This window comes from Chaetura pelagica, unplaced genomic scaffold (assembly GCF_000747805.2).
Source record: "Chaetura pelagica isolate M959 unplaced genomic scaffold, ChaPel_1.0 scaffold3, whole genome shotgun sequence".
Lineage (NCBI taxonomy): Eukaryota > Metazoa > Chordata > Aves > Apodiformes > Apodidae > Chaetura > Chaetura pelagica.
Window position 1 is genome coordinate 986,583 of NW_009952974.1, and position 24,846 is coordinate 1,011,428.

The following is a 24,846-nucleotide window of genomic DNA, read 5'->3' on the forward strand; positions in this document are numbered from 1 at the left end:
AAAAACTCCACTGAAAGAAAACACCTCTGAAACACTAAGACTCAGACTTGTCCTTCCATTAAGGTAAGTGAAACACGACATGTCTGTGAGAGGTCAGACACTGCTCCATCTACACCTTCCTTATGCAGGAGCAAGGCCTTCAACTGGTGGACTAGGGACAAGGGGAATTTTGCTGTACCTGAAAAAAGTTTTAGCATAAACACAGAAGAGTCCCAATGGTTTCTTTTCAACTTGTTCTTTCATATATATATATATATAGACTCACCTGAAGTCTGGTACATCTTCAGTAATTTTTTTCAGTGGGTATTTTATGCATAAAGTGCCTTTGTAGACATAAAGAGCTGAATTTTTTTCCCTCAAATGTGTCCACAAAGGTCCCCAACTTTAAAAAGAACCAGAAAGGAAATTCTGAAACTGGAATTTAATCTTGGCTTTGGTACTTCAGCTAAAACAATATATAGATGCAATAGCTTATTTCTGTGGATCCCACTCAAAAGTGTGTGATGGCAGCTGCACTGTATTGCATACTTAAACTAAGACAACTGAAAATCCCATCAAATACTTTGTTGGAGAGACCTGTGTCCTGGCAGGGTAACAGGATGAAGTCAGTAAGCAATCAATATTTCCTATCAATCTCCAGTTCTGCCTTGGAGAAGTTGGGAGAGACATTACAAATCCAACAGCACATACTGTACTCTTGGTAGACCAACAAACTCCCACCTGTGCAGCAAACTGGCTGATAGTGTTTGAAGACAAGCAAAAGGTCAGGTAATGCTGCAAGGTCACCGTGTCGTCTAACAGGGACTAAATGTGGCTGGGAGCTGTTCTTCTGACCAGCTAATCTGAGCTGCTGAGTAGAGTTGCCTGCAGAGACTCCCCACTGTGGAAAAGTGCTAGTGTGTCCCCAATTTTTAGTGTGTTTTTGTTTGTTTGTTGCTTGTTTTTTCCCTTTTCTAAGTTGAATTTTCTCTCCATAAACATCTAGCAAAGCATTTGTAATTTTCCACAGAACTTGACTGAAATGCTTGTGCTTTGTTCTTTGCAAATTATCATCACATAGGGTCAGATCAAAACAACTTACAACCAACTTAAATGTTAATTGAACACTGTCAGAGAGCAGAATCGGGGAAAAAAAATAAAACATTTTACAAATGCCTCAAATTAAAACGAGGCACTGACACACGGAGTCCTTTTAGGTGAGTTTAAAACACACCTTTGAGGTTCTAAGGCAACAAAACACATGCTATTCTGCTTTCATTATAGGTCTTGAAGGAACAGAACAGGCATTTGCCTGAACATCTGAAGCCTGAGAAGAAAATGAAAAATACAGATGACCATTAACTGCATAGTAGTTTGCTCTTTTGATGTGTTTCACTCCTTTTTCCTCAAATACTTTCTGTCTGATACGCTGAACTCAGTATAATGCTCCAGCATTACTCTGAAGCAAATACTACCAACTTCCCTTGATACAGGGGAATGTGACACCAATATTACTCTCTCCAGGTGATATGGTTGCTGCCCCATTCTGTCAATCTCATTGGTGACCACAAGGTCTCTCCCAGCCTCCACATCTGAGCTGTACAAAAGAACAATGAAGGAAGACGAGGTGAGATTTGGAAACTACAGCTTAATCTGAGGCCACATTCAGTCAAGCTCTGTTTCCTTCAGTCAGCACCTGTCTTCAATAAAGAAACATGAAATATGTCTTCATTCAAATGTAATATTATTACTATCCATATATTAATTAAATTACTCAATGAATTATTCAAGACTAGTGTTGAATAATCTCTCATGGGATCTAAAGACACACATTCTTTAGAAATTCTTTTTCATTAAAAATTTCATTCTTCAAATCAAGCCACAATTTCAGTGGCTGATGCAATAAAAAAAAATAATTAAGTGTATTACTTTTTCACAGTCTTCTCAGATAAGGCCTTGACAATCCCTGTATAGTCTGGTTTAAGAAAGATCTCCTGAGATTAGATGCTTCTGCCACAAGATTTCTTGCTTTGTCTGTCAATGAGAAATTCTGGGAAAGAATTCATAAAAGATCCTTACTAGTCTCTGAAAGGTTATGAATTAGGGAAAATACTGAAAAAAAACCAAACCAAAATAAATTTTGGGAAACATAAAATTGGACTTAGTGCACTGCTGTTGAGTTTGTTCAGTATGAATGCTGTGCTCCTGAAATCACTTTCAGAGCTTTGACTGCGAGAAAGCTTAATGACACTTAACCACCATCAAAAAAAAGCTCATATGCTGAACTGCTGTAAAGAAAGCAAGCTATATAACTCTTCACTGGTTTTTTTTTCCCCCCCTAACATTACTGGTCTTTCACATCTCACTGGAGCAAGTCATTGTGTTTTGCCTTTCACAGATGTGCAAAAATATCATCCCCAGCAGCACTTCCAGAATTGCAGTTCAAGAGATTTGCTTTGTGTTGACTGCTGAGGCTGGTGATCACCTCAGGAACATACTGAAAAGGAAGAGTGAAACAGTGTTTCTGATGCTAACCATTAGATGTACAGCACTGCAAGCCAGGCCTGTGCTGTTCCTGATAGGTGTGGTCGCCAGATTCAGAGTCACTTGAGGCCCTGAAGACTTTCTGTGAAGGTCTGGGCATTGTATTGATGCAGTTCATGCAGTGGAGCTTTTCCTAAGCTATCTGAAGGAGATACAGAGTGCTATTAAAAAAAGAACAATCTCTAAGCCAGTATGTATGCCCTCAGAGATAAGGACAAGAAACTTAAACTTTTTCAGGGCCCTACTGATTTATTGGTTTTAACCTGTGCTATGACATGCTCGAGAAGAGCAGTGCCTTTCATTTGCTTCATTGTTGTAGCATTTGCAATTTTCAGCAAATCTTCACAGCACGAACATGGTGATCCACACTGTGAAAGGCAAAGCTCTTTTAAGGTTGCAGCAATTCCAGTTTTTCCTCCTTTCCTTTCTCTGTGTTCTTCACTTTTGCTGGCAGCCACAAAAGATGTTAGAGTGGGCACAACACAGGGATGGTTTCACTTTTTTCTTATGCGCGTCTGCTTCACTTTTTGAAAGAGTCCAGGATCACAGTTAGAGGCTTTGCAGTTAGTCCAAGTGCTCAAAACCCACACTTGAATCAGAGATCATCTCAACAGTTCAGTTCTGCAAACCTTTGCGTGTGTTCAGGGCTGCTGCCCTGCTCTCTGTGTCTAGTCTTCACTTAACCAGAAGCAGGGGATCACTTTGCACAAACATTCCTGTTCCACCAGAACAGCAGCCAGGCCCCAACAATGCTCTATCTGCTAAATACAGCTGCCACAAAAAGCTGTCTTCGCAATTCACAAATGTTTAGGCACGACACCAATTAAAAAAGTCTCAAACCTGCAGCCACCCTTACTTTTCCAAGGCTTAAAATAGGAATTCACTAAGTTTACATTAAAAAAGCTGAAGTTCCACATGCCATCTGCCAATTCACCTCTTCCCCTGTGCAGGACCTTGCAGCCACCAGGCCAGCCTTTCCCCAGTAACTGCTACTCACAGTGATGCTCTGTTGACTTCTCAGTCCCAAATATTGGCCTGGCCACTCTCCAACCCCACATGCCACTTTCCTACTGACTCAGGTGCAGACAAAAAGCCTTTAGGCCAACCCTATAGCCATCACCAGAACTCCTTCAATAGTCACTTTCTGCAACTCCACAAACCACCCCACACTCCACCTGATGGGCTTATGCAGGGTTCCTTTCAGGCTCTTCTCCATGTGTGTTCACACTGAAACAATGTTATGTCAATAGGTGGGATGAACAACAACAAATCTTTAGTCCAGAATTTCACCATCATTTTTGTGACCTCATAGAAATGCCCTAAACTTTGCAAAAAGTTTATTTGCATAAAGGGAAACTACCATGCAGAACTTTGACTGACATGTTATGGTTGGCCATACATACATTCTTACCTAAAACCTTCTCCTTCTGGCAGCTCACTTACGAACACAGCATGTTTCCCTCCTACTTATCAGCAAAGATGAATGGATGGATGGACCCTAGCTATGTCTTTCCTGAACAACTCTGATCTTGGCAAGCATTACAATACCTTGGGTCCCTTGCTCTCCTCCTGCCAGCTACATACATCAAGAGTAAGAATTTACACAGGCTTTTCTGTGTGGCTGCCTAGGGCTGAATGACAATCAAAACCTAGAGAAGCCTCTTCAATTTTTTATTTTTTTTTTCCTGACCCAGTGGAGAAGACTCTGCATTCAGGATGTCAGGGAAAAGCACAGGGGAAAGCTCAGCATGTGGCTGAAGCCTCAAGAACCCCAGGAGGGATCTTAAGAGCAGAGCTCCACAAGGGTCCCATCTACCCTTCTCTAGAGCACCTTAGGCTTTTCCTTTCATGGCTCATGACTTTCTCAACATTTTCAAGTGAGAACTGAGGGCACCAGATTAGGCAAACTCAGTGTGAGGAGGATGGCAAAACTCTCTGGGACAGTCTCTGGTGAAATGAAGACAACTTCACAGACTTGCATATTATATATGTATACAGAACATACACACTATGTACATGTAAATAAGGGCAATCTGTAATAATATAAAGATCTAAAGAGTAAATGATCTATTTGACTTGGTTTTGAGCACAGTGGCATCACTAAGAGGTAGGAAAACTCCTCTGCTGTCAACAAAGTCAAAGCCACAGAAAACCATTGTAAATAAGACCAAATGAGAGACTTCACATCTACAAATTTTGTGTAAGCTTGCTCTACAAACATTCATCCTGCTGCACCTACAGACTAAGAAGGCAAAACACCCCTAACTTTTTGAAGCCAGTTTCCTAACATATTTTAAACCTGGTAAAAGGAACCGTTTTAATTCATCATGTAAGTAGAACTGGCAGTATAAGATGCTCTTTGACAGCATGAATAAACTCCACAAGGACAAAGATAAATGGAACGGTGTTGCATGCAAAACAAAAGAGTGAAGACTGTTTGACACATGTACATTTTATTAAGAGCAATATATTTCTCCTACATCAGGACTAACCATATAAATCACAAGGCCTTAGCTCACAACCATTTAATAATCTTCTATAAATACCAACTAAAAATATTCACCTGAACCACATTTGTTTCAATTCACTTCACAGTGTTTATAAATAATCTTTCTGTCAAACAGGAATCCATGCTGATCCACAGACCACTCTAATCAGTCCACACAAATCACTCCTTGCAATTTCAATAAAACACTCAAAGAATTTGAAGAATCATAAATAAGCACAGAATTAATACACTCTCCCAATTAACCCTAACTTACAGATCCCTATTTATGCACACCTAAATCACAGCATACATTTCTCAACACCTGTCCTCCAGGTGGACGTTTACCTGAGCTGTTGGATTAGATCCTCCCCTTCTTTGATAACATTGAGGGTAGCATCCAAGGTGGCTGTTTGTTGCTGCTGAAACTGCTTGATAAGCTCCTGAACCGCATCCACAGAGTCAGCACAGACATCCTCTAAGAGCTCCTTCTGCAGATCTTCCATCCATGTCCACAGCTGGGAAGGAGGGGAGGGAAATATAAATCAGAGAAGGATTGAGATTTAACCCTTCTGCTCTCTAATTCCAGATCAGTAAGTATTAACCAGGGCTGCATGTTTCACATGAAATCTGACTTAAAGTTTCTAAAAACCAAAAGATACATTGGTTACTGCTTCAGGTTGATGCAATTCCATTTTTAGCAACAAAGTAAAATTCAAAATCAGGTATTTTTTTTCCAAAATTAATTTGCATTTCGTTTTTTTTGGTGTGACAATAACTAATGTATTATTCTGATTAACTCTCTACACAAGTAACAAATTACAATGCCCTACAGCTGTGACAACCTAACCCTTTCAGGATCTGTGTGCTATCAGCTGCTATTAATTTCATGTGCAGCTGAAGCCTGTTGCAGAACAGACCTCAGACTTTGGTATGTGTGTATGGTGCTACCCAAAATCTAGCTGTGCCTGCTCAGCTATGCCTTCCCAGGCAGAAGTTTTTGTGGAGAGTCTGGGGTTTGTTTGGGGTTGCTCTGGGAATTTTTTTGTGGGTTTCTGCCACTTACCCCTCTCTTCAAAATGCACCTCAGACTCTCCTTTTTTAACTTTGGGAAAATCCAAACATAGGATAGAGCAATGTCACCAATCAGTGCCATGCAGATCCATTAATTTTAAGTAGCCTTGACTAACAATTTTGAAATAACAACAACAAATCATTTAAGTAAGTGCTCAGATGAGAATTTCCAGCCAGCTGTTCATCAGAGATCTGGACTGAGATCTCTGCAAGCTCCAGCAGCCTCCTGTTGGCTGTAAAGGCTTAAAGTGAATGGAGGTTTCCCCTTTAAGCTTGCTTGGAAAAGGGAGTGTAAAATTGCACCAACAGAGCTGGCAGTCTCCCAGCAAATCCTAATGACTCCACCAGAGAGACTATTTTCTGTGCCATGCCTGCCCCATTAACCCACATTCTGCTGGTACAGTTTGCAAGGTAGCAGAGAAGTGCAGGAGCAGGAAACATCCCATTTCATTACTGCACTGTGAAATGCTAAGGAAGTGGTGCTGGGGGCAGCAGGGTTGCACTTGTGCCTCCCATTCCAGGGAGCTGCAAAGCAGCTTGTGTCAAAGGGAGCTGGAGGTACACAAGAAGCAGATGAAAGGCATTGTGTAGGGGTGGCAAAAGACCTGTTAATAATGTTTTTGTTCAGAACAAGGAGCACTGGGTCTCCATCCTACAAGATTTCTTTAGAGATTGAGAATTCAGTGTGTCCATCTAAAAGAGTAGGAAAGGGTGTTTTAAGTGCCAGATGGCAAAGGCTTCTCACAATCCAAACCAAAGGCCAGTCATCAAATGTTACACCACAGGCTTGCTACTGACTTCAAGGATATCACCCTGACCTAGACCAAAGTAATCAAAATCAGACCCTGTCCAATCATTGCTCATGACAGCAGAGGGAGAGCTCAGCTCCCTGTGCTCTGGCCTCACCTCTGCTGCCAATTCCTTGCATGACAGACTATAAAACACATACAAAAACAAGTTTTAAAACATATGCATCATTTAAAGGCTTTTCAGTTAGGGTGAGCTTTGAATATTTTGGGTAAATGTCTCTGTTTGTTCATAAATAGCATAATCATAATGGCCTATCTGGCCCTGGCCAAAAACTGAACATCTTTCCTCAGTTTATTTACATATTTTCACATTCTCAGGAGAAAGGCATGATATAAAATGGCAAATATTAACAATAGAAACAAATATAATTAAGTAGTCAGGCTTATGAACTAAATAAAATTATGAAAACATATTTAAAGAACCAAATATTTTAATATATGGCCTGAGGTCTAGGTGCTGAACTTAGGAAAGCCACCAGAAAGGAATCATAGAACCATTCAGGTTGGAAAAGCCCCTTGGGATCACCGAGTCCAACCATCATCCCTACTCTACAAAGTTCTCCCCTAAACCATCTCCACCAACACCACATCCAAATGAGACTTAAACACATCCAGGGATGGTGACTCAACCACCTCCCTGGGCATCCTATTCCAGTGTCTGACCACTTTGTGTGAAAAAAAACAGATGCTGAGTGCTGAGACCAGCACCAACCTCTCTACAGTGACCATTCAGGTAGTTGTAGAGACTGATGAGCTCTCCTCAACCTCCTCAAACGAAACATTCCCAGCTCCTTCAAGTGTTCTTCACAAGATTGATTCTCCAGGCCCTTCACCAGGGCCCTCCTCATTGCCCTCCTCTGCACTTCAACATCTCTCTTGAACTGAGGTGCCCAAAACTGGACACAATACTCCAGGTGTGGCCTCACCAGTGCTGAGGACAGGGGGATAATCACCTCTCTATTTCTGCTGGTCACACTGGTTCTAATACTTGCCAGGATGCCATTGGCTTTCTTGGCCACCTGGGCACACTGCTGGCTCATATTCAGCTGCTGGCACTAATGGGGAACACATTAATGCTTTTATATATAAGTAACAAATATAAAATTGGATTTGATCTGGTCCCTGCACCCACTAAAACAGTTGGGACAGATGGAGTATAACAGGCAAGGACCAGGTTTCTCAGGAATATTATTTATTCAATTTATTTGATCTTTAAGTAATAGAGCACTTTGTAAAGATAGAAGAGAAAAATGGCCATGCGTCTAAATCACCCTTCTGCTTTGAGCTAGGAAAGCCAGCAGTTTTTTAATTTATTGCTCTTCTTCATATTTCAGTCATGATAACAAAAAACACTCAGGGAACTTCCTTTACAAAAAAGAAAGTGAAATTAAGATCTTGTTTCATTGATAGGAATTGGCTGTTTTCTTGAAATTTTCTTATTAGAAAGGGCAGAGGAAAAAGTTTCAGTCAGTCTCCCTCTGACTGGGACTTTAGAGGAAAACTTTGTTTTCAAAAGTGTCTCCAGAACCCAACTTTCAGCAGCAGACAAAATTATTTGCATATTTAAGATCCTAAGTCTCTTTTTCAGCACGCTTCTAAATCAAACCAGTTTCGAAATACTTAAACATAAACTGTACTGTACTTACCCGGAACCAAAACACTCATTAATTTCAGAGACCACTCAAATACATTAACTCATATTAGCTTCAGATTTTTCTACTAATGATCTCTGATTGTAAGGATTTGCATAATAACATCTACCAGAATCTAGGTCATCCTTGACTCAAGAGGTTTTTAATCCTTTAGACTCCATCAATCCCTGAAAAATCCTAATACAAAGAAGCAGTCAATATTAATAAGATTAGGAAGATCTTTCAGGAACAATTTACAATAGGAATCTGAATCAAAAACCTCACAGATTTTGTGCTACAACTAACAGCACCTGAAAGAAATTACTACCAAATCCGACTTGTGAATTCCTTAGCACTGAAAAGATGAACTCCATGCCACTGCCACACCAGAGTCAGAAAAGCTGTTAGTCATAAAAGAGGAACGACACCCTGTTTGTCACAGGTCAGGAAAATCAGTCCCTGGTAGGGCTTGATGTCTAATTCCAATGCAACTATTCAACTGATTAAAAAAAAATTCTAAATATTAAAACCCCAAATCACCTGACATCTTGTGCATTTCCTAATTAATGATCTATTCTAAGCAACTAGCTAGCTTAGACTGAGTGAACCATTTCAATTTATCGTGGAAATACGACATTACACAGGACAAATTTTACCTAATATTTGCAGAAACTTACTTTTTTCTCTAATTCTTAGCGTGAGCAAAATTCGTGAGTATCTGTCCCATTCACACTCATAGTCCAAACTACTGCTAATTTCTCACTTCCTCATGTACAGGGGATGTATGTAGATGCATGCAGACATTTCAAATACTAACACAATATTCCATACCTAGCTGTGGTGACTTTTACAAAGCTTGCCAGTGATGCACACATCCAGAAAAGAACATAATCTCTGCACTGTATTACTTAACATGTACTAAACCAAAGATACAGAATCCTGGAAAACAATGAAGGAATAACACACAAAATAATTCTCTTGCTTCTTTCAAATTGATCTGTGCTTTAGCATGATTAATTGGTTATGGAAATGCTAATGCATTAGTGGTAAAAATTGAATTAAGTCCATCAGAGAGATTTAGCCACAAATGCAAACCCGTGCAAACAACGTCTAAAAATGTTGTAGCTGTCAGGTACACAGAAGGCTAAGGCAATACCTAGCCCTAAAAATCCATGCTCAAGGTCCATAGAGACTCTGGAATCGAAGCTTTACTTATCAAGGCAACCATGGCTTTAAACAAGAAAAACAATTCTCTTCTGATTACTAGACCAGTGGAGAAGCAGAATGACTCCCCTCCTTCTTCTTTTGGGGGAGCATCTGGCACCACTAAAGCATTGTAGCAACTTCTGCATCTTGCTTGGATATAAAACACAGGCAGTTTCCATACATCCAAGAGACAACAGAGCTCTTTATTCCCAGCCATTTCATCTGATGCAACACCCTTCATTTTACTCAAGTACTTAATGAGACCACTTACTGCAGTTTTGAAGGACATCTCTGTCTGTTACCTAGAAATGAATGCTTCTGACTTAGAGCAAGGACCACTTAAAACAAAATCTAAAACCTAAGGAGATTGCTAATAAAATCCTGCCTGTATGTTTGGCATAACTATTAAATACCCAGTGTTTATATGCTGCTATTTGCAAATGCCAGAGATGAGTACCAATCTCCTCAAAACCAATTTAAAAACACAGTAATGAGACCAGGGAAAAGCACAGAACCAGTCAGCTCAATCCACAAGAATTACCGTTGTACAACATTTTTGTTAGTTGTGCAAAACAAGGATGTTAATGGTAACAGGCAACTTTCCAGGGTATATGTTCTACCCCGTTATTATGTCAGATAAGTGTCACGTGTTACAGAGGAGGCCCCAAAAGGATGTTCATGCCAACTCAGTAAAGTGAACATCCATCATAGCAGTGAAGTCTAGAGCAGAAAGCAGAATAATTCAGTGAAATATAAGGACCCTCTTCTCCCATCCAATTTGCACCACTTCCATTCCATGAATTCTAACATAAGTGTGCAAGAGGACCAAGGGCAGGTTGAGAAAAAAAACCCAAACAGAATTCCTCCAGAGACAAATGTCCATCAATCCTATTTTTCTCTGCTACTATGCTAGGCTTTTACAAATCTATTCTGCACTGCAACATGTAGCTTTTTCATTGTATGCATTAGGAAATCACATAGACCCCAAGTTCAGATTAATTTATGGCTGGACTTCAGCCTGTGTTTATGTTTAAGCACCTGTTCAAATGCAACTGTGAATCTGGCTTCACTGAGCAGCCTTTAAGAAACTGGCTTTTCTACCTTTCTTCCACCACACCAACATAGTGGAGACAACAAAACTTTTCGGCGCAATTAACCTTCATCAGCTGATGTTTATTTACAGTGAGCACACATCCAGTGCCACTTCAGTTGGAAGAACTGGTGTTTGTTATAAATTGGAAGCATATTTCAACATTTTCCAAAGTCACATTGAAAGTCTCATGGCAATGCCAACAGAAACACATAAAAAACAATGTATGAAACGATGAGCTGAACAGTGACTGTGCCACCAGTGGTCATACAGTGACAACATACTTAATAAAATGTGACAAATAGGGTATGACCAGACACTTGCATATGAAATGCTACAATATGTGAATTCCATGGTAAGAGACAGCTGAGGAGACACCCTGCTGCAGGAGATAATGTCAGATACCACCAAACTCATGGGGAAGAAATGAGTGGAAAGGAAGGGAACATTCTGAGAAAAAACCCATCTGATATCTTCCTAACCTCTCCATTGCTTTCTCCTTTTTCTTGCCAATTTCTTGACATTCATCCCTGGTTGGGCTGCATCTGGTGCTTCTGTAGGCTGATGCTTTTTAATTAGTAACCTTGCCTATGGCAAAAGGATTTGCAATGCCTAAACATCTGATGCTTTTTCTAAGTCCTGCATGGACCAGATTGATAGAGCACAGAATAACCTCCTTTCAAGGGAAACATGACTTGCGTAGTTATGCTTACATCAGGGAGTGTGCAGATCCCCAGTTCAAGGTCATACAAATGTAATTCAGGGACTATTTGATCTAGGAAAGAAAGTTGGCTTATAACTTATGAATCAGATGTACATGTTCTGTGCTGCTTCTGCTGCCATCGTGATTTGCAAAAATATGTTGTTTGTCTGGTACAATTTTAATATAAGTTATTCCCAGTTATGAATCTGGATGTAATTAATTGCAATAATTGTACTAAGGAAATAAAAATCTACACTTGCTCATACTGATACTTGGAGAAGTTTTTCCTACATCAAAAGATTTAACTGAATTTTCACCAGCATAATACAGTACAATTTGATGCAGGAGGAGCTTTCCATAGCTGTAAAAGACACACTACAAAGACAGCAATTTACTTAAATAAATGCAGGTACCACAACATTTTCCCCTAAATTTTTCACTGGTTCTAAATGTTTCGTTACTTCTCAAATGGAGGCTGCACTACCTCTTTCCCCTGTGCTTCTTCCAGTTACTGCCCTATCACTTGCAGTCTTACTCTGATCTTACTCAGAGCCTTTTGTGCCATTTTGTGCACTACACCCTAAGAATCTCAGAAATAAATGATCTGTGACAATTCTGAATAATTCTAAAGCTTTCTAAGGATTGAACAAATGGTGGGACCTTTCTCTAAACAAGCAGTCTCATTGGATCCATCAGCTTGAACCACTACATTGATACTAGCCATTTTAAACATGCTGTGTAGACTCCATTACATATCAGTACTTGAGGTGCAAGAGAATGTGCCTTCTGAGTGGTGAGGGAATGACAGAAGAGTTCCTGTGTGCCTTGGATGAAGATGTACTCAGTACACAAACTACCACAGGCACTGGCTGCCCACTCTATTGCCTTTGCACACAGCAGTAAAAGCTGCAAGTCCAAGCATAGGAACTGGGACAAGCTCATCTTTCTCAGCTTCAGGAAATTGGGAGATTTGGTCTACATGGCTGCATTTTAAAACATTAAATTCTTATTACCTTGATTCTGTCTCCCAGTTTTTTGCCACCACAGATGGCAGAATTTTATTCACTAGTGTTCTGGCCGTGCTTCAAACTCTCCTGCTCAGGAGCAGGATGTGCTGCCAGGACACCACAGTTCTCTCCATCCCCATCTTCTTAATCCTTCATGAAAAAAAGCTTGCTTCTAGACAACAAATGGACAGGAAAGAAGCACCCCACACCACCCAGCTGTCCTGCCTCCTCAGTTCCAGATCTTTGGAAGCTTTACAGGCAAGAATTTAACTCTGTAAAGAAACCACCAATGTGAATGACTGGTGAATGTTTCCATTTTGGGCAAAGCCATGGTTTATGCTCTAGAGTTGGAAAGGGATTTGCTCTTATTTTGCTGCTTCATGGTAACTGATTGCTGATAACCCAAAGTGAACTTTATCATAGCTCACACAAAAATAATGCTTGTTAGACCAGCAGATCCCTTTCTCCAGTCACAATTATCAGAATGATAACAGTAAGCTGGAAATTTATCTGTCTACTCCCAGGAATCTGTCATCCAGGAAAAAGACTGCACACGTTACCTGTATGTACAACTCTGGCAGTTCACGTCTCCCACATCCTCTGCACTCTGCCTACAAATCCACCTCTGATGAGAATATAAAAATGTTTACAAACAGAGAACTAATTTTTCTTAAAAAAAACAGCAGTTACTTATTCCCTTATAAAAGCATTTGCTTTTTTTCCAGCCCTTTGTCTTGTGAGTTACTCCATCAAACTACACTGATTCAGCTCCCAGCAAAAACAACATTCATACTTGTAAGAAGCATAAATTTAAGGTTTGATGTTTCACAGCCCTGCAGATATTTTCAAAGTCCTGTTTTGTATGCTTTACTTCCTTTTGTATGCATGTACTTCAGCTGTTCATTTTCCCCCACTGAAGGAACAAAGTTTCTAGCTGCTGAACAAGGCATGGGATGCTTCATTCTAACCCTGAAAAGTGCTGAGATGTAAAAAGGCTAGTCAGTGAATATTTCGTGTGCAGAGAGACAGTTTGTGTCATTTTAGTGTGTTACGCTTTCACTGTTTTTTAAAATCTGGCCATAATACCAGAAAAGAGACAAAAGCACTGTCCAGGACAGGAGCAGAGTAGTGTACAAGCATGTAAGACAAAATTCTTTGAGGTTGACATTTTCAGAGACATTTTCAGGAGTTCTACAAGTTGCCAGCAAGTGGAATTCCTAAACCAATTATGCCCTCCATCACAAATCTCTATAATGTTACAAAGGACTGCTCTGAAGCTTTAGTATTAACAGTTAAAGTCAAAGAACACATTACTAAATTCTGTAACATTAACTTTGAATCCTGGGTTAATTTACAATGAATGACAGGATTATACAATATATCCCAGATCCACTGTCTTTTTTGCTCCATGATTAGCTTTGATTCATTTGGTCAACAAGAGTCACCAGCAGCAGACCTTAGCCTGGTGAGCTTTCCACTCCCTGCTTTCCAGCAACTCTGCCACCACGCGAGGACCATGCCCTGTCAAAATCAGTGACCTACTCTGAAATAATCACCTAATCATGATACTCAACCAAAGCAGAAAGAATTTAATTTCACAGGCCTTGGTTATCAAGTAAAATTAAGTTAGTAGTGACTGCAGTAAAACACTATGACTGTTCCTAACTGACAGGGTGAACCCACTCCCATTACTCACTTGAGTAACCCCACTGATATCTATGGGGTGACCAAGGTGACCTGTGGAACACAAATAATTTGGGTCTACATAGGAAGCTGCCTGATACTTAATGGTCCAGCACTTTGCTCCCAGTTTCTCATGCCCTTATCAGACAAGCTGTTCAGGGTGAAGCTTTCCATACCAGGTATCTGCCTAAGGCTGAACTTGATGAATTTTGAAGTAAAAGGTCCAGAATGAGAGGAAGGGGAAAAAGAACTTACTTTGCCTGTGTTAGAAAAGGAGTCTTATTTCTGCTTACATGAGATGCTCCAGACCCTCCATGCTTTTAAGCAAGGGTTTGAAATTCTGCAGGGTTTAGCCCTGATGTCAAGAATATACATTATGTCACCCCTGTGAAAATTTGCCCAAATTTGGTCACTCAGAAGACCTGCAAGCTTTGGTTTGCACACATTCAATAAGAACCTGTTAGGAGTTTGGTAGTTAATTTTTCTCAACATTGAATATTTCCTGAGCATATTCATCCTCCCATTCTATTCATCCCCCCCAATACTGCCAGGTACACATGGCAGGCCCACACGGAATTGCAAGCTCTGAGCACCTCATCCTATTGCTCTTCTGACCTACCAAGGACCAACAAAGCACAGGACACATGGCCTCAAATCACACTAATATTTTTCCTGCTATTTGCTTCTGCAAGACCCATATGGTTGATCCAGATCTGAAGCAAGAACCTGAATTCAATCACACCTAACCCTGAGAGAAATTATTTGGGTACAAGTCTGTTGAATGCATTTATCCCACTGATGATAGCTCACAACTTTACCCTGCCATACAGATAACTGGATTTGATTCCCAAGGAACCAGGTTTCTGCTCACAGCAACAGGAATGCCTTGGCTTAAAAGGGTATGAAAATACTGACTATAAACTAAGAGATCATAATGGATACTGTAGGACTGTGGGATGTACAACATCTTTCATAGGCACGGCAATAAGACAACTACATCACTCATGAGTTATGACAGTAACAATCACTTAGGGGACTGCTCTAAATTTATGCATCTAAAATGCTTTTAACATACCAGAAAGTCACCACTTCAGTCTATTGCATGTATTCTTAAGTAAGGCCACTTACAAAAAAATCAAAATTATTGTTATGTCTGACAGTCTTTTCCACTTACAAGTCAATGTTTATCAGAAGGGATCCTTTTATAATACTCTCACATTAAATGAACAGTGATTCAAGTCTACTGTAGTATAAAAAAGTCACTCAATTTTAATTGCTCATGGGATATCTGGATCTAAATTACTCCCTAAGTCAACACTATATATTGTCCTGAAGAAATTCTAATAAGGCAGATTACAAAAGGAAAATGAACTTTGACAAGATCACTTTTTAAAAATGGAAGCTGTAAAAAATTTCTCCGGTGTTGGGAATCTGGGTAGTCACAGGTGGAGATGGAGAGGTATGCAGAGTACAGGTGAAGCAGTGACAAGGTTCCCAATCAATACACTCATCCAGGCCTGGGAATTACTGCATCAGGAATGCAATTCATCGGTGCTGGGAGGACTGTCAGAGGTAACATATTCTTTGCAGGAAGATATTTTGAATATTTCCACTAAAAACATGTCAGTAAGACCAACTCTTTCTATTTCATTCTCCCTTTCAACAGTTCTGTCTCAGTAGATTAATATGTCAAGAAATAATGAGAATTTGGGAAACTTTGATGAGAAATATATGTACGCTATAGTTTCCTGCATTACTGCCAAGAACACAGGAAGGCAACTGTTTATTAATCTTCAAGAGCATAAGAGTAACATAGAAGAAACAATTTAAATCTGACTTGGAACTGTCTAACTAAACTAAAACTGCTACTGACTTAAAGGGAAGTTTGCTTCATAAATCCTTACTTTAAAATTGGAATCTAATGTATGTTTGGTTTTCGGGACTGAAACATCAGAAAAAGCAATTAATCTATTTTTAAGCAGTTTCATAAAATGTGTATGGATGGTGTAGATCTGACCTGGATAAATGGGAGAGTGGCTAGAGCAAGAACTTGTATTTGGTCCAGTCCAGCTCTGTAGGCTGAGAGGTCTCACCAGGCTGAGCACCCTTCCTAGTCAGAGCCCAGGGAGGAACTGACTGAGATCAGTTAATGTGAGACAGAGGAAGGATATAATACTACCATAGGTATGGTGGCAAAGTTAGGATGTTTATATTAATTTTTAAGGAATCCAGTTATCTGTTTTGTATTTATATTGAAGAAAGACAATGACATTAACTCACTATTTTACAATTTATATGAGGGGCCAAGTAATGAGTCATTTCTACTTCAGCCAATCTATTTATAGCATAAAAGGGCAAATATAGATCCAAACATGTGCTACAGCTCTCTTGTAGTAATGCTTTGCCCTTTGTACCAGGTCCCCCTGGCACACTTTGTTTACTTCACTGTGTGGGGATCCCCACAGCTGGCAGACAAATACTAAGACCACAGTGATTTCCTCACTTATTTTGGCAAAAAAATAAAATAAAAGGCATTAGACTGTGTGATTCTCATCAGTGCAGAAACATGTCACTGAAGGAGGCAGGTAGTGACACACAAGGAAATTCAGTGAACCTGCAAAAAAACAGAGTGGTTGTCCCCCACGGCAGTGAATTAACATGGGAGTAAGGAAGCAAAAACTTCCTTTCTCTTGCAGAGCTACTGTGCATCCTCCAACTTTGGGCACAACTGGAGACTGCAATAAGTTTAGCAGCCTCTCTGCACCCCAGCCAAGGGCTTTCTTTCATTCTGATGAATGTGGATTTATGGGTCCACCCTGACTTTGCTGATGTTCCAATTTTATGCTACAGTTCTCTTGTCTGTCCCTCTGGAGAGAGAGGCACAAGAAGCCTGTCTATTCTGGGTCTCCCTAAAACTGACAGCAAATACTGGTGTGATTCTCATCAGTGCAGAAACATGTCACTGAAGGAGGCAGGTAGTGACACACAAGGAAATTCAGTGAACCTGCAAAAAAACAGAGTGGTTGTCCCCCACGGCAGTGAATTAACATGGGAGTAAGGAAGCAAAAACTTCCTTTCTCTTGCAGAGCTACTGTGCATCCTCCAACTTTGGGCACAACTGGAGACTGCAATAAGTTTAGCAGCCTCTCTGCACCCCAGCCAAGGGCTTTCTTTCATTCTGATGAATGTGGATTTATGGGTCCACCCTGACTTTGCTGATGTTCCAATTTTATGCTACAGTTCTCTTGTCTGTCCCTCTGGAGAGAGAGGCACAAGAAGCCTGTCTATTCTGGGTCTCCCTAAAACTGACAGCAAATACTGAGCTTTCCAAAAAGTCATCATAGCACTAATCTGTCCCATAGGCAAATATCAAAGAGGCAGATACTTATGGTTTACTTTCAATATCTAATAAACAGCATTGATGTTGTCACAAAATTCCGGGGGTTTTAATTTCCTTTCTTTTTTAAAGTGCATTTTATACATCTTAATTTCCATACAACAAAACTGGCCTCATTAAAAACCAGGTGAGCGGAGCAGGCAATTCCCTTCTTGTTGAAGGACAGAAGTGAGCAGAGTGTACTGCAACCCAAAACCTTTCATACAGGGAAGGTTAAGTTCCCAAACCCAAATTAAGCTACACAATACAAGAAATTATCAGAAGAAATTTAGATTACAGAAAACATACTTTTAACTTCATAGAGTCATGCCCCTCTTTGTTTTACCAGTCATCACCTGCACAGGTGAAGCAAGGTTAATCACATTAGGAAATTGTTCAGAAATCATTCTGACTGAGGAAATAACTAATTAAGCTTCCCTTGTGGCAAACAAGCATAGCTGCAAGCATTTGAACTACTCTGGAAACAATAGTACTTTTCACAAGCTTGAAGTAACTAGATTTTAGAGTATTGCAAAAACAGGATGTAAAATGAAAACCTTCATGTATCAACAGCTATAACAGACACATTGTAACTCCAACTATCTATCTATCTATCTATCTATCTATCTATCTATCTATCTATCTATCTATCTCTAAAAATGTGTGCATACACCTATTTAAGGAGGCTTCACATGTTGGGAAGCAACTTGTTTGCAACACGTAAGTGAACAATCACAGGCAAAGCTTTCAGCTTCTAATAGCATATTTCTCATCCAGTGTGCTTTTGCAAACAGACACTGCAGAGCATGAAAACAACCATTCTGACTAATTCCATCTCTCTCAGCAGAAACCTTATCTTGAAAAGTCACTCATCACTGAATGGCCTTTGGTCTGCAGAAAAATGTGAAGTATGCTTTAATTACATCCCCAGTGGCCTCCCATTTGATGTTCTGTCCACTGTTTCTCTGGCGAGACAGCCTTATCTCTGGATATTTTTCCAATTACACTAAACAGCATTTATTCAGATCCTCACTGACTGACTGTAACCGTATGAGGCTATTTGCTCTTTAATTATGGAAAGTGAAGTTTGCCTCATTAAACAATGTAAGATTTCCAGTAACACTCAATAATGATGGCTACATTAATGAACATTACATTCAAATGGAATCCCTCTGAGGATACGTATCACACTGCTAGCACGTTTATACCTAATGTGTTAATATCAACTCATGTTCTAACAAGAGAATACTTGCTCTATAACAACACATTCTAGTTGTGAATTAAGCTGTGCTTGATATGTTAGATAAGTTGTCCCTGTATTTTAATGTACTATATAATTCATAGGCTTCATTCACATTTTGTTTCCTCTTTACAAGAGCCAGACACATGCATCGAATACACTGGATATCAGCCCAGAGTGGTGAAGATGCCTTTTCTATGTCATCCGAATTTTCAGAGTCAGCTTCTTGCAGCGCCCTGCAATACACAGAAGAATTCCCTCATGCACATCTTACCTCTTTGGTGTGGGTATGGAAGGAAACCGACATGTCCAAGAGAAGTTTCCTCTGTTCCACCCTCCGGACAAAGTCCTGAATCCGTACTTCCAGATGCCGGGCTGCTTTATAGATCTCTTCAGGGTCACATTCCCCAGTCTGAGCCAACTGTTCTGCAGCTTCCAAAAGCTTGTCTGCATTGGTGTACGTATTCTACCAGCAAACAAAGTAAGAAAGGGAGTATGATTAATACAACTGTGGCAATAAACCCCTGAAACAGGCTGTTTATTCTTTCAAAGGCACGAAAGCAAGTGATTACCAGAGTTTTAAAACAATAGTAATAATTCCTACTGGCACTGCCATCTGTGAAAGGAGAGTGTATAAACCACATAGACTAATCCCTGAATACGCATGAAATAATTTTTATTTGAAACACCAACCCAGCCTGGCCTCGCCAGGCACAGCAACAGGACTATGCACTGGAATTGCACAGAGTCCCCTGGAATTTCTCAAAGATAATGTAATGAAGCAAGTGGGACTTACCACCTCAGAAGGCTACGGTGTCTCACGTGACACTTGGCTACAAGCTCCCTGCCAAGGCCTCCCAATGGCTATCACATTACAGCATGGAATCATGTTAGCCAGAGATGTCTCAGCCTCAAGAAACATTTGCCTTCCACTTGTTTGTGTGAGATAACTTTAGAAGACTGCGTCTTCAAGTTCCTTCTATGTTTTTTCCTCTCACCTACCATTCTGCATCATATTTGTAAATGAAACAGACCTTTTAGATGGGCTTGCAGCTGACAATATGGAATGCTCAGATTGCTTTGGAGGGGTATAATTTCTGGCCAGTCTGAGGCACGTACCTGGCCTCCATTACATAAGAATTTTAACACTTTGCCAGCCTGAACAGATTTGCCCCATAGCCACAGGCTTTGTGATCTGAGATGTATAACTCCTACTTTACAGAGAGGGAAATGAAGAATGCAGAAACTAAGCAGTGTACCCAAGACAGGCCAGCCTGTGGAGGAACAGACGTGAATGCCATCAAACTTACCTCAGCTTTCAAACTACCTTCCCATTGTTTCTCTCCCTCTATCACATTCCTGGAAAACACCACTGAACTAAGGCACCAGAGAGTCTCACAAGTAACAGCAGAAATGGAAAAGGGAGTGCAGTCATCTCCACAGCCATGGAGCTATGTTTAGCTAACTAAACATAGCCAGCCCCTGCTGTCATAGAAAAGCTTTCTTCACTCAGGTTGAAGCTAATACCTCTGTGGAGTTTAATGCTTACCAAAAACAAGGAGAGACAGAGGTATTAGCTTAAGGGTGCTTCCTGTACCAGGTGAGATCTCCAGAAATGCTTGGTGTTGGCCTAAGACTGCTCCCACTGGGAATTTTAACCTCCCTATCATAGAAGCCAAATTGTAGCACCTGCCTTTTCAAAATCTTCCTGAAAATTGCCTTCAATTAAAAAATGCATTAACTTTACACACATATATATATATAATACCTTTGAACACTGTGGACACACGTCGTTCTGAGCATTAAAGGAACACTGTCAAACATAAAAGCCACAACTGAAGTTATGTTGTTCTTACTTAGATAATATCCTGCTGCAGTCAATAGTTGTTGCTTGAGAAAATATTCAATACAAAGATGGAACACTGGCCTCCAAGTGTTTAATGGGGGAAAATGTTTCCAGTTAGAAAAAGCCAAAAGAAAACAGCTCATTCACTGTTCATTTTTCCAGTTTCTGAGGGCTGACTATAAATATCCAGTATTTGCATTTCTCCTTTTGGACTGTGAAGAACATATTCTAGACAGTTTTGTTACCAATAATAAATTTTTATTCCCTCACTTTGAGGCCACTACTGTAATGGTTAGGTTGTTAATAGTGGCAAAATATTATGGTCAAATAATACTTTTCAAAAAATCTCTTTAGCTGAAAATTTGTAAAAAAAATGTTCCATTTAATATGATCTAAATTAGGGTGCAGTTTCACTTAACAGCATCCTTACTGAATTATCCTCTTCCAATAGCATTTGGAGCAACTGCCAAAGCTAGCACTCTCTGTCAAAGTCCACTCCATTCCTGGGTTTTTCACACATTACCACTCCAACAGCTCAAACACCAACCTAGCTCCCTGGGCAGAAAGCTGTTCCCTGCTTTTATATGTAATATTTAGCACACTTTCAAAAGCATTCACTCTCTGCTTAAGGCACAGATTTAAGACACAAACACCCTTGCTGAAATACAGTATGAATAGAGCTTTGCTGCATTTGTTCCTAATACTTTTACTTTCATCTCTGCTGAAAACCATTACAAGTTTACTGACTCCAACACGTGCTGTACCTCATAGCATGGAGATGAGGTGAGTTCACCAGTATGATCATTAGATATGAACACACTTCATGGGGAAATAGGTGCAGGCTGAGTCCTAAACTTTGGGAAAAAAAAGACTGCAGACTGGCCTCAAGAGAGACAAGCTGCACATACAGTAAAGGATGCAGTAGTCCCTTTGTATTGCACAAGGTTCTCCAAAGAAAAAAGGGATTTCCTACAAGGAAGCTGGCTGGAAGTGGAAGGAAATACACACAGTGTTTCCCTAGGGCTGTGTCAGGCACTGTCAGCACTCAGTGATGTTTCCCTGAGGCATTCATACCTATTTTTGGACACATTTGCTTTAATGTGTCATGCACAAGATGTTTGAACACAGTGCATTTTAAGTATGGCAAAATTTTTGTTGAACTTTCTTTCTACCTTCATCCACTGAGTTCCCAGCTAAGTGTCTGGGTTTTAAAAAAAGGGACAGTTCATGACAGGAAAAACATACACAGCTTTATCCCTGCAATTCTAGAGGGAAGGGCACAGTGCTGAGGGATTTCCTGTTCACTGTTGCAGATTTAAGAGACTGAGATACATTTGAGATAAGCAACCGTATTTGGGAGCTAACTACACTCACCTTGAACTTCAGAGTTTCATGTATTGATGAAAGGATTGCCATCTACTGTCAGATAAGATATAAACACAGCACATGTCAAACAAGCTAGAGTTTAGTTATCTGGTGAGGGGGCAGCTTTACTTTTGTTCTGTTTGTATGTTTCAAGTGCACATAAATAATATCAGAAGTTGTTACACATATCAGATATTTTCATGTATGTCTATGTCTCTGCAAGCACTGAAATGAAGCTATGTTGAGAGCCTCATCCTGGTTGTTATTGTAATGATGCACTGCTTTTTTGCTTCCTACATTTCCATCCTGATCTTGTCCTCTTGTTAGTAAGCTTTTCAGAGGACAGAGCCCTATTTCATTTGTTTGAAGCACTTTGTACTTTTATGTTGTTATGGGCTTTGCCCAAATGCTTCTTCAACACTGAGAGACTCAGGGCATTGACCACCTTTCTAGGAAGCCTGCTCCAGCATTCAAGCACCCTCTCAGTAAATAAATGCTTCCTGATGTCCAGTCTAAACCTCCTGGTGCAGCTTTGAACCATTCCACATGTCCTGTCCCTACATACCAGGGAGAAAAGATCAGCAACTCACTTTCCACTTCCCCTCCTCTGGAAGCTGTGGGGAGCAATGAGGTTGTCCCTCAGCATCCTTTCCTCCAAACTAGGCAGACACAATGTCCTCAGCTGCTCCTCATTGGACATTCTTTCCAGCCCTTTCACCAGCTTTGTTGCTCTCTTCTAGAAGCCTTCCCAGTATATTAACATGCTTTTTAAAATGTTATTTTAATTAATTTTTTTAAAAGGAAACCAATCATATATATTAGTGCTTTTCACTGGTACATTCACTGGCATCAATGTAGTGCAGCATTTGGGTTTCAACCCAAGAATATTTTCATAAAGTGGTTCCATGTAAGCTTCCCTCTAGTCCTAGCAATTGTAACTAGACTTGTAACTAGATTATTGCTGCATGTTTCTATGCAGAGGACATTGAGAATATCTGCGTCTAATGGTTGCCCAAGGCAGGGCTTGTGGCCCAAATCTGGGTAGTTGTTTTTTTTTCCAGAACAATTTCCCCTTGCACTGTATTTTACAGCTCTTTATTATACTTGAGAAGTAACTGTCTCTTCACTGTGTTGTGAACCATGCTGATCATCCAGAGAAAATGTTCAGCTGTACAGATCAGGAGAGAGATGAGGTAGGGCAACGGGGCAGGTGATCAGACACACGATCACATTAAACACAGAAGACACACCCTAGACACTGCATTTCCAAAGTAAATGTTTAGATACACTGAAGGGGAACAAGGCAGCACTGGTTTACCTTATTCTGTGTTAATTAAGTTCTGGAGCCATGAAAGGCAGGTCCAGGCAAATGTTCCTCACATTGATTTTGAGAACTTTGTCATCTAGCTTTTACCATGTATAAGGCACAGAGGAGATGGCACCTCTGGAGGCCAGTAAGTACTGACTGGAGAGGGAACTTAGATGACTAGCTTAGATCTGATTTTCTTGACTCAAGACTAGTGATGTGAATCCCATTTCATGCCTGCAGGCCAAAGCTTAGGAGACTTATTAGGCTTTCTGTGATGTGATATCTCCTTAATGTTCTTCAGAGTCGTGACTTGACTCTTCAACACCAAATAGGAAACTGCAGTATTATTCCTCCTGCTGTGAAGATGGGATGTTGAGAAGTTCAAAGCCTGATCCATCTCTCACTGAAAACAGCAAAAAGGATCTTACAGACTTCAGTGAGAACTGGATCAGTCTCTTAGCAAAAAAAGACTTCAGTGAGAACTGGATCAGTCTCTTAGCCATTTACTAAGGATCACAGGAGACTAAAAATAGCAGAGGGCTAAAAATAGAATTCTAGAGGCTTTGTACCCCTGCTCTGTGCACAGACAGTGAGTAGCACTCCTCCCTGCAGAAGCCACAGCACAATTCACATGCACAAAATGTTAACTATGGAGATGATTCTGCATTCCATCTCAATCCTTATAAACTGTTGTTATCCTTAATTAGGAAGCTTAGTTACTGATATTAGATTCTTTGCTTGAGCCATTTTGTTAAAATTCAGTCTAATATTTGTTTAGTTTAAGTGATATCACAGTCAGGCTTTTGTGGAGAATAGTATCTTTAGTAACTTGATATTCTAAAGCTAAAATCAGTGACCACAATGAAGCATTTCTTCCATTAATAAACCTGGGGTTAAAGGAAGCATCCATCTTTGTCACAATTCCACCTCCCTTAAGAAGGGCAAAGGCTAAGTGCATGTGATGAGCTAATGTAAGATGTGATTTTATTCAGTTTGAATTTCACATAATCAAATCAAGATCCTTACTTGTGCTCTATTGCTCTAATTCAAAACAGACTTACTAGGAATTACAGTAACAGAAGTTAAAGGCAGAAGACCTCTCTGAGGCCACTCTCTCTATCTGTACAAGATTGTTCCCTACTGTACACTAGAAAAAAACTTCTTCATATCTTTAAAAAAAAAAAAAAATCCAGGTTAATGAAGTTTCCATCACTTTCTTTTGCAGACTGTTTTCTCCCTTAGATATGGCAATTAATCTTACATTTTCCTTGTAATAATTTTCGCCAGTTCTCCTTGCACCATCCTTGAAGTTTGAGCACTACAGCCCATTATATTATGATGGACACATAAGGACATGCCTGCCTTTATATGAGTGAATCACATCTCTTTAAGTAGTTTAACAAATAAGGGTCTCAGGTAAGTTTGTGAGTATAAGCACGTGTGGGTGTTTGTCCAAGTATCAACCACTTGATTATTTCTACAAAATTACTCTTCTTAGA

At 40.0% G+C, this 24,846-nt stretch overlaps 1 protein-coding gene across 1 annotated transcript in view; it reads right to left on the reverse strand.

Moving 5' to 3' along the window:
* Positions 1-24,846, reverse strand: part of KALRN (kalirin, RhoGEF kinase) — a gene marked incomplete at its 5' end in the record, with an annotated part of 339,046 nt that overhangs the window by 191,524 nt on the left and 122,676 nt on the right. The window contains 2 exons of the mRNA XM_009996218.1: positions 5,357-5,526; positions 19,102-19,293. Coding sequence (XP_009994520.1) covers positions 5,357-5,526; positions 19,102-19,293 — 362 coding nt within the window. The remainder of the gene's footprint in view (positions 1-5,356; positions 5,527-19,101; positions 19,294-24,846) is intronic.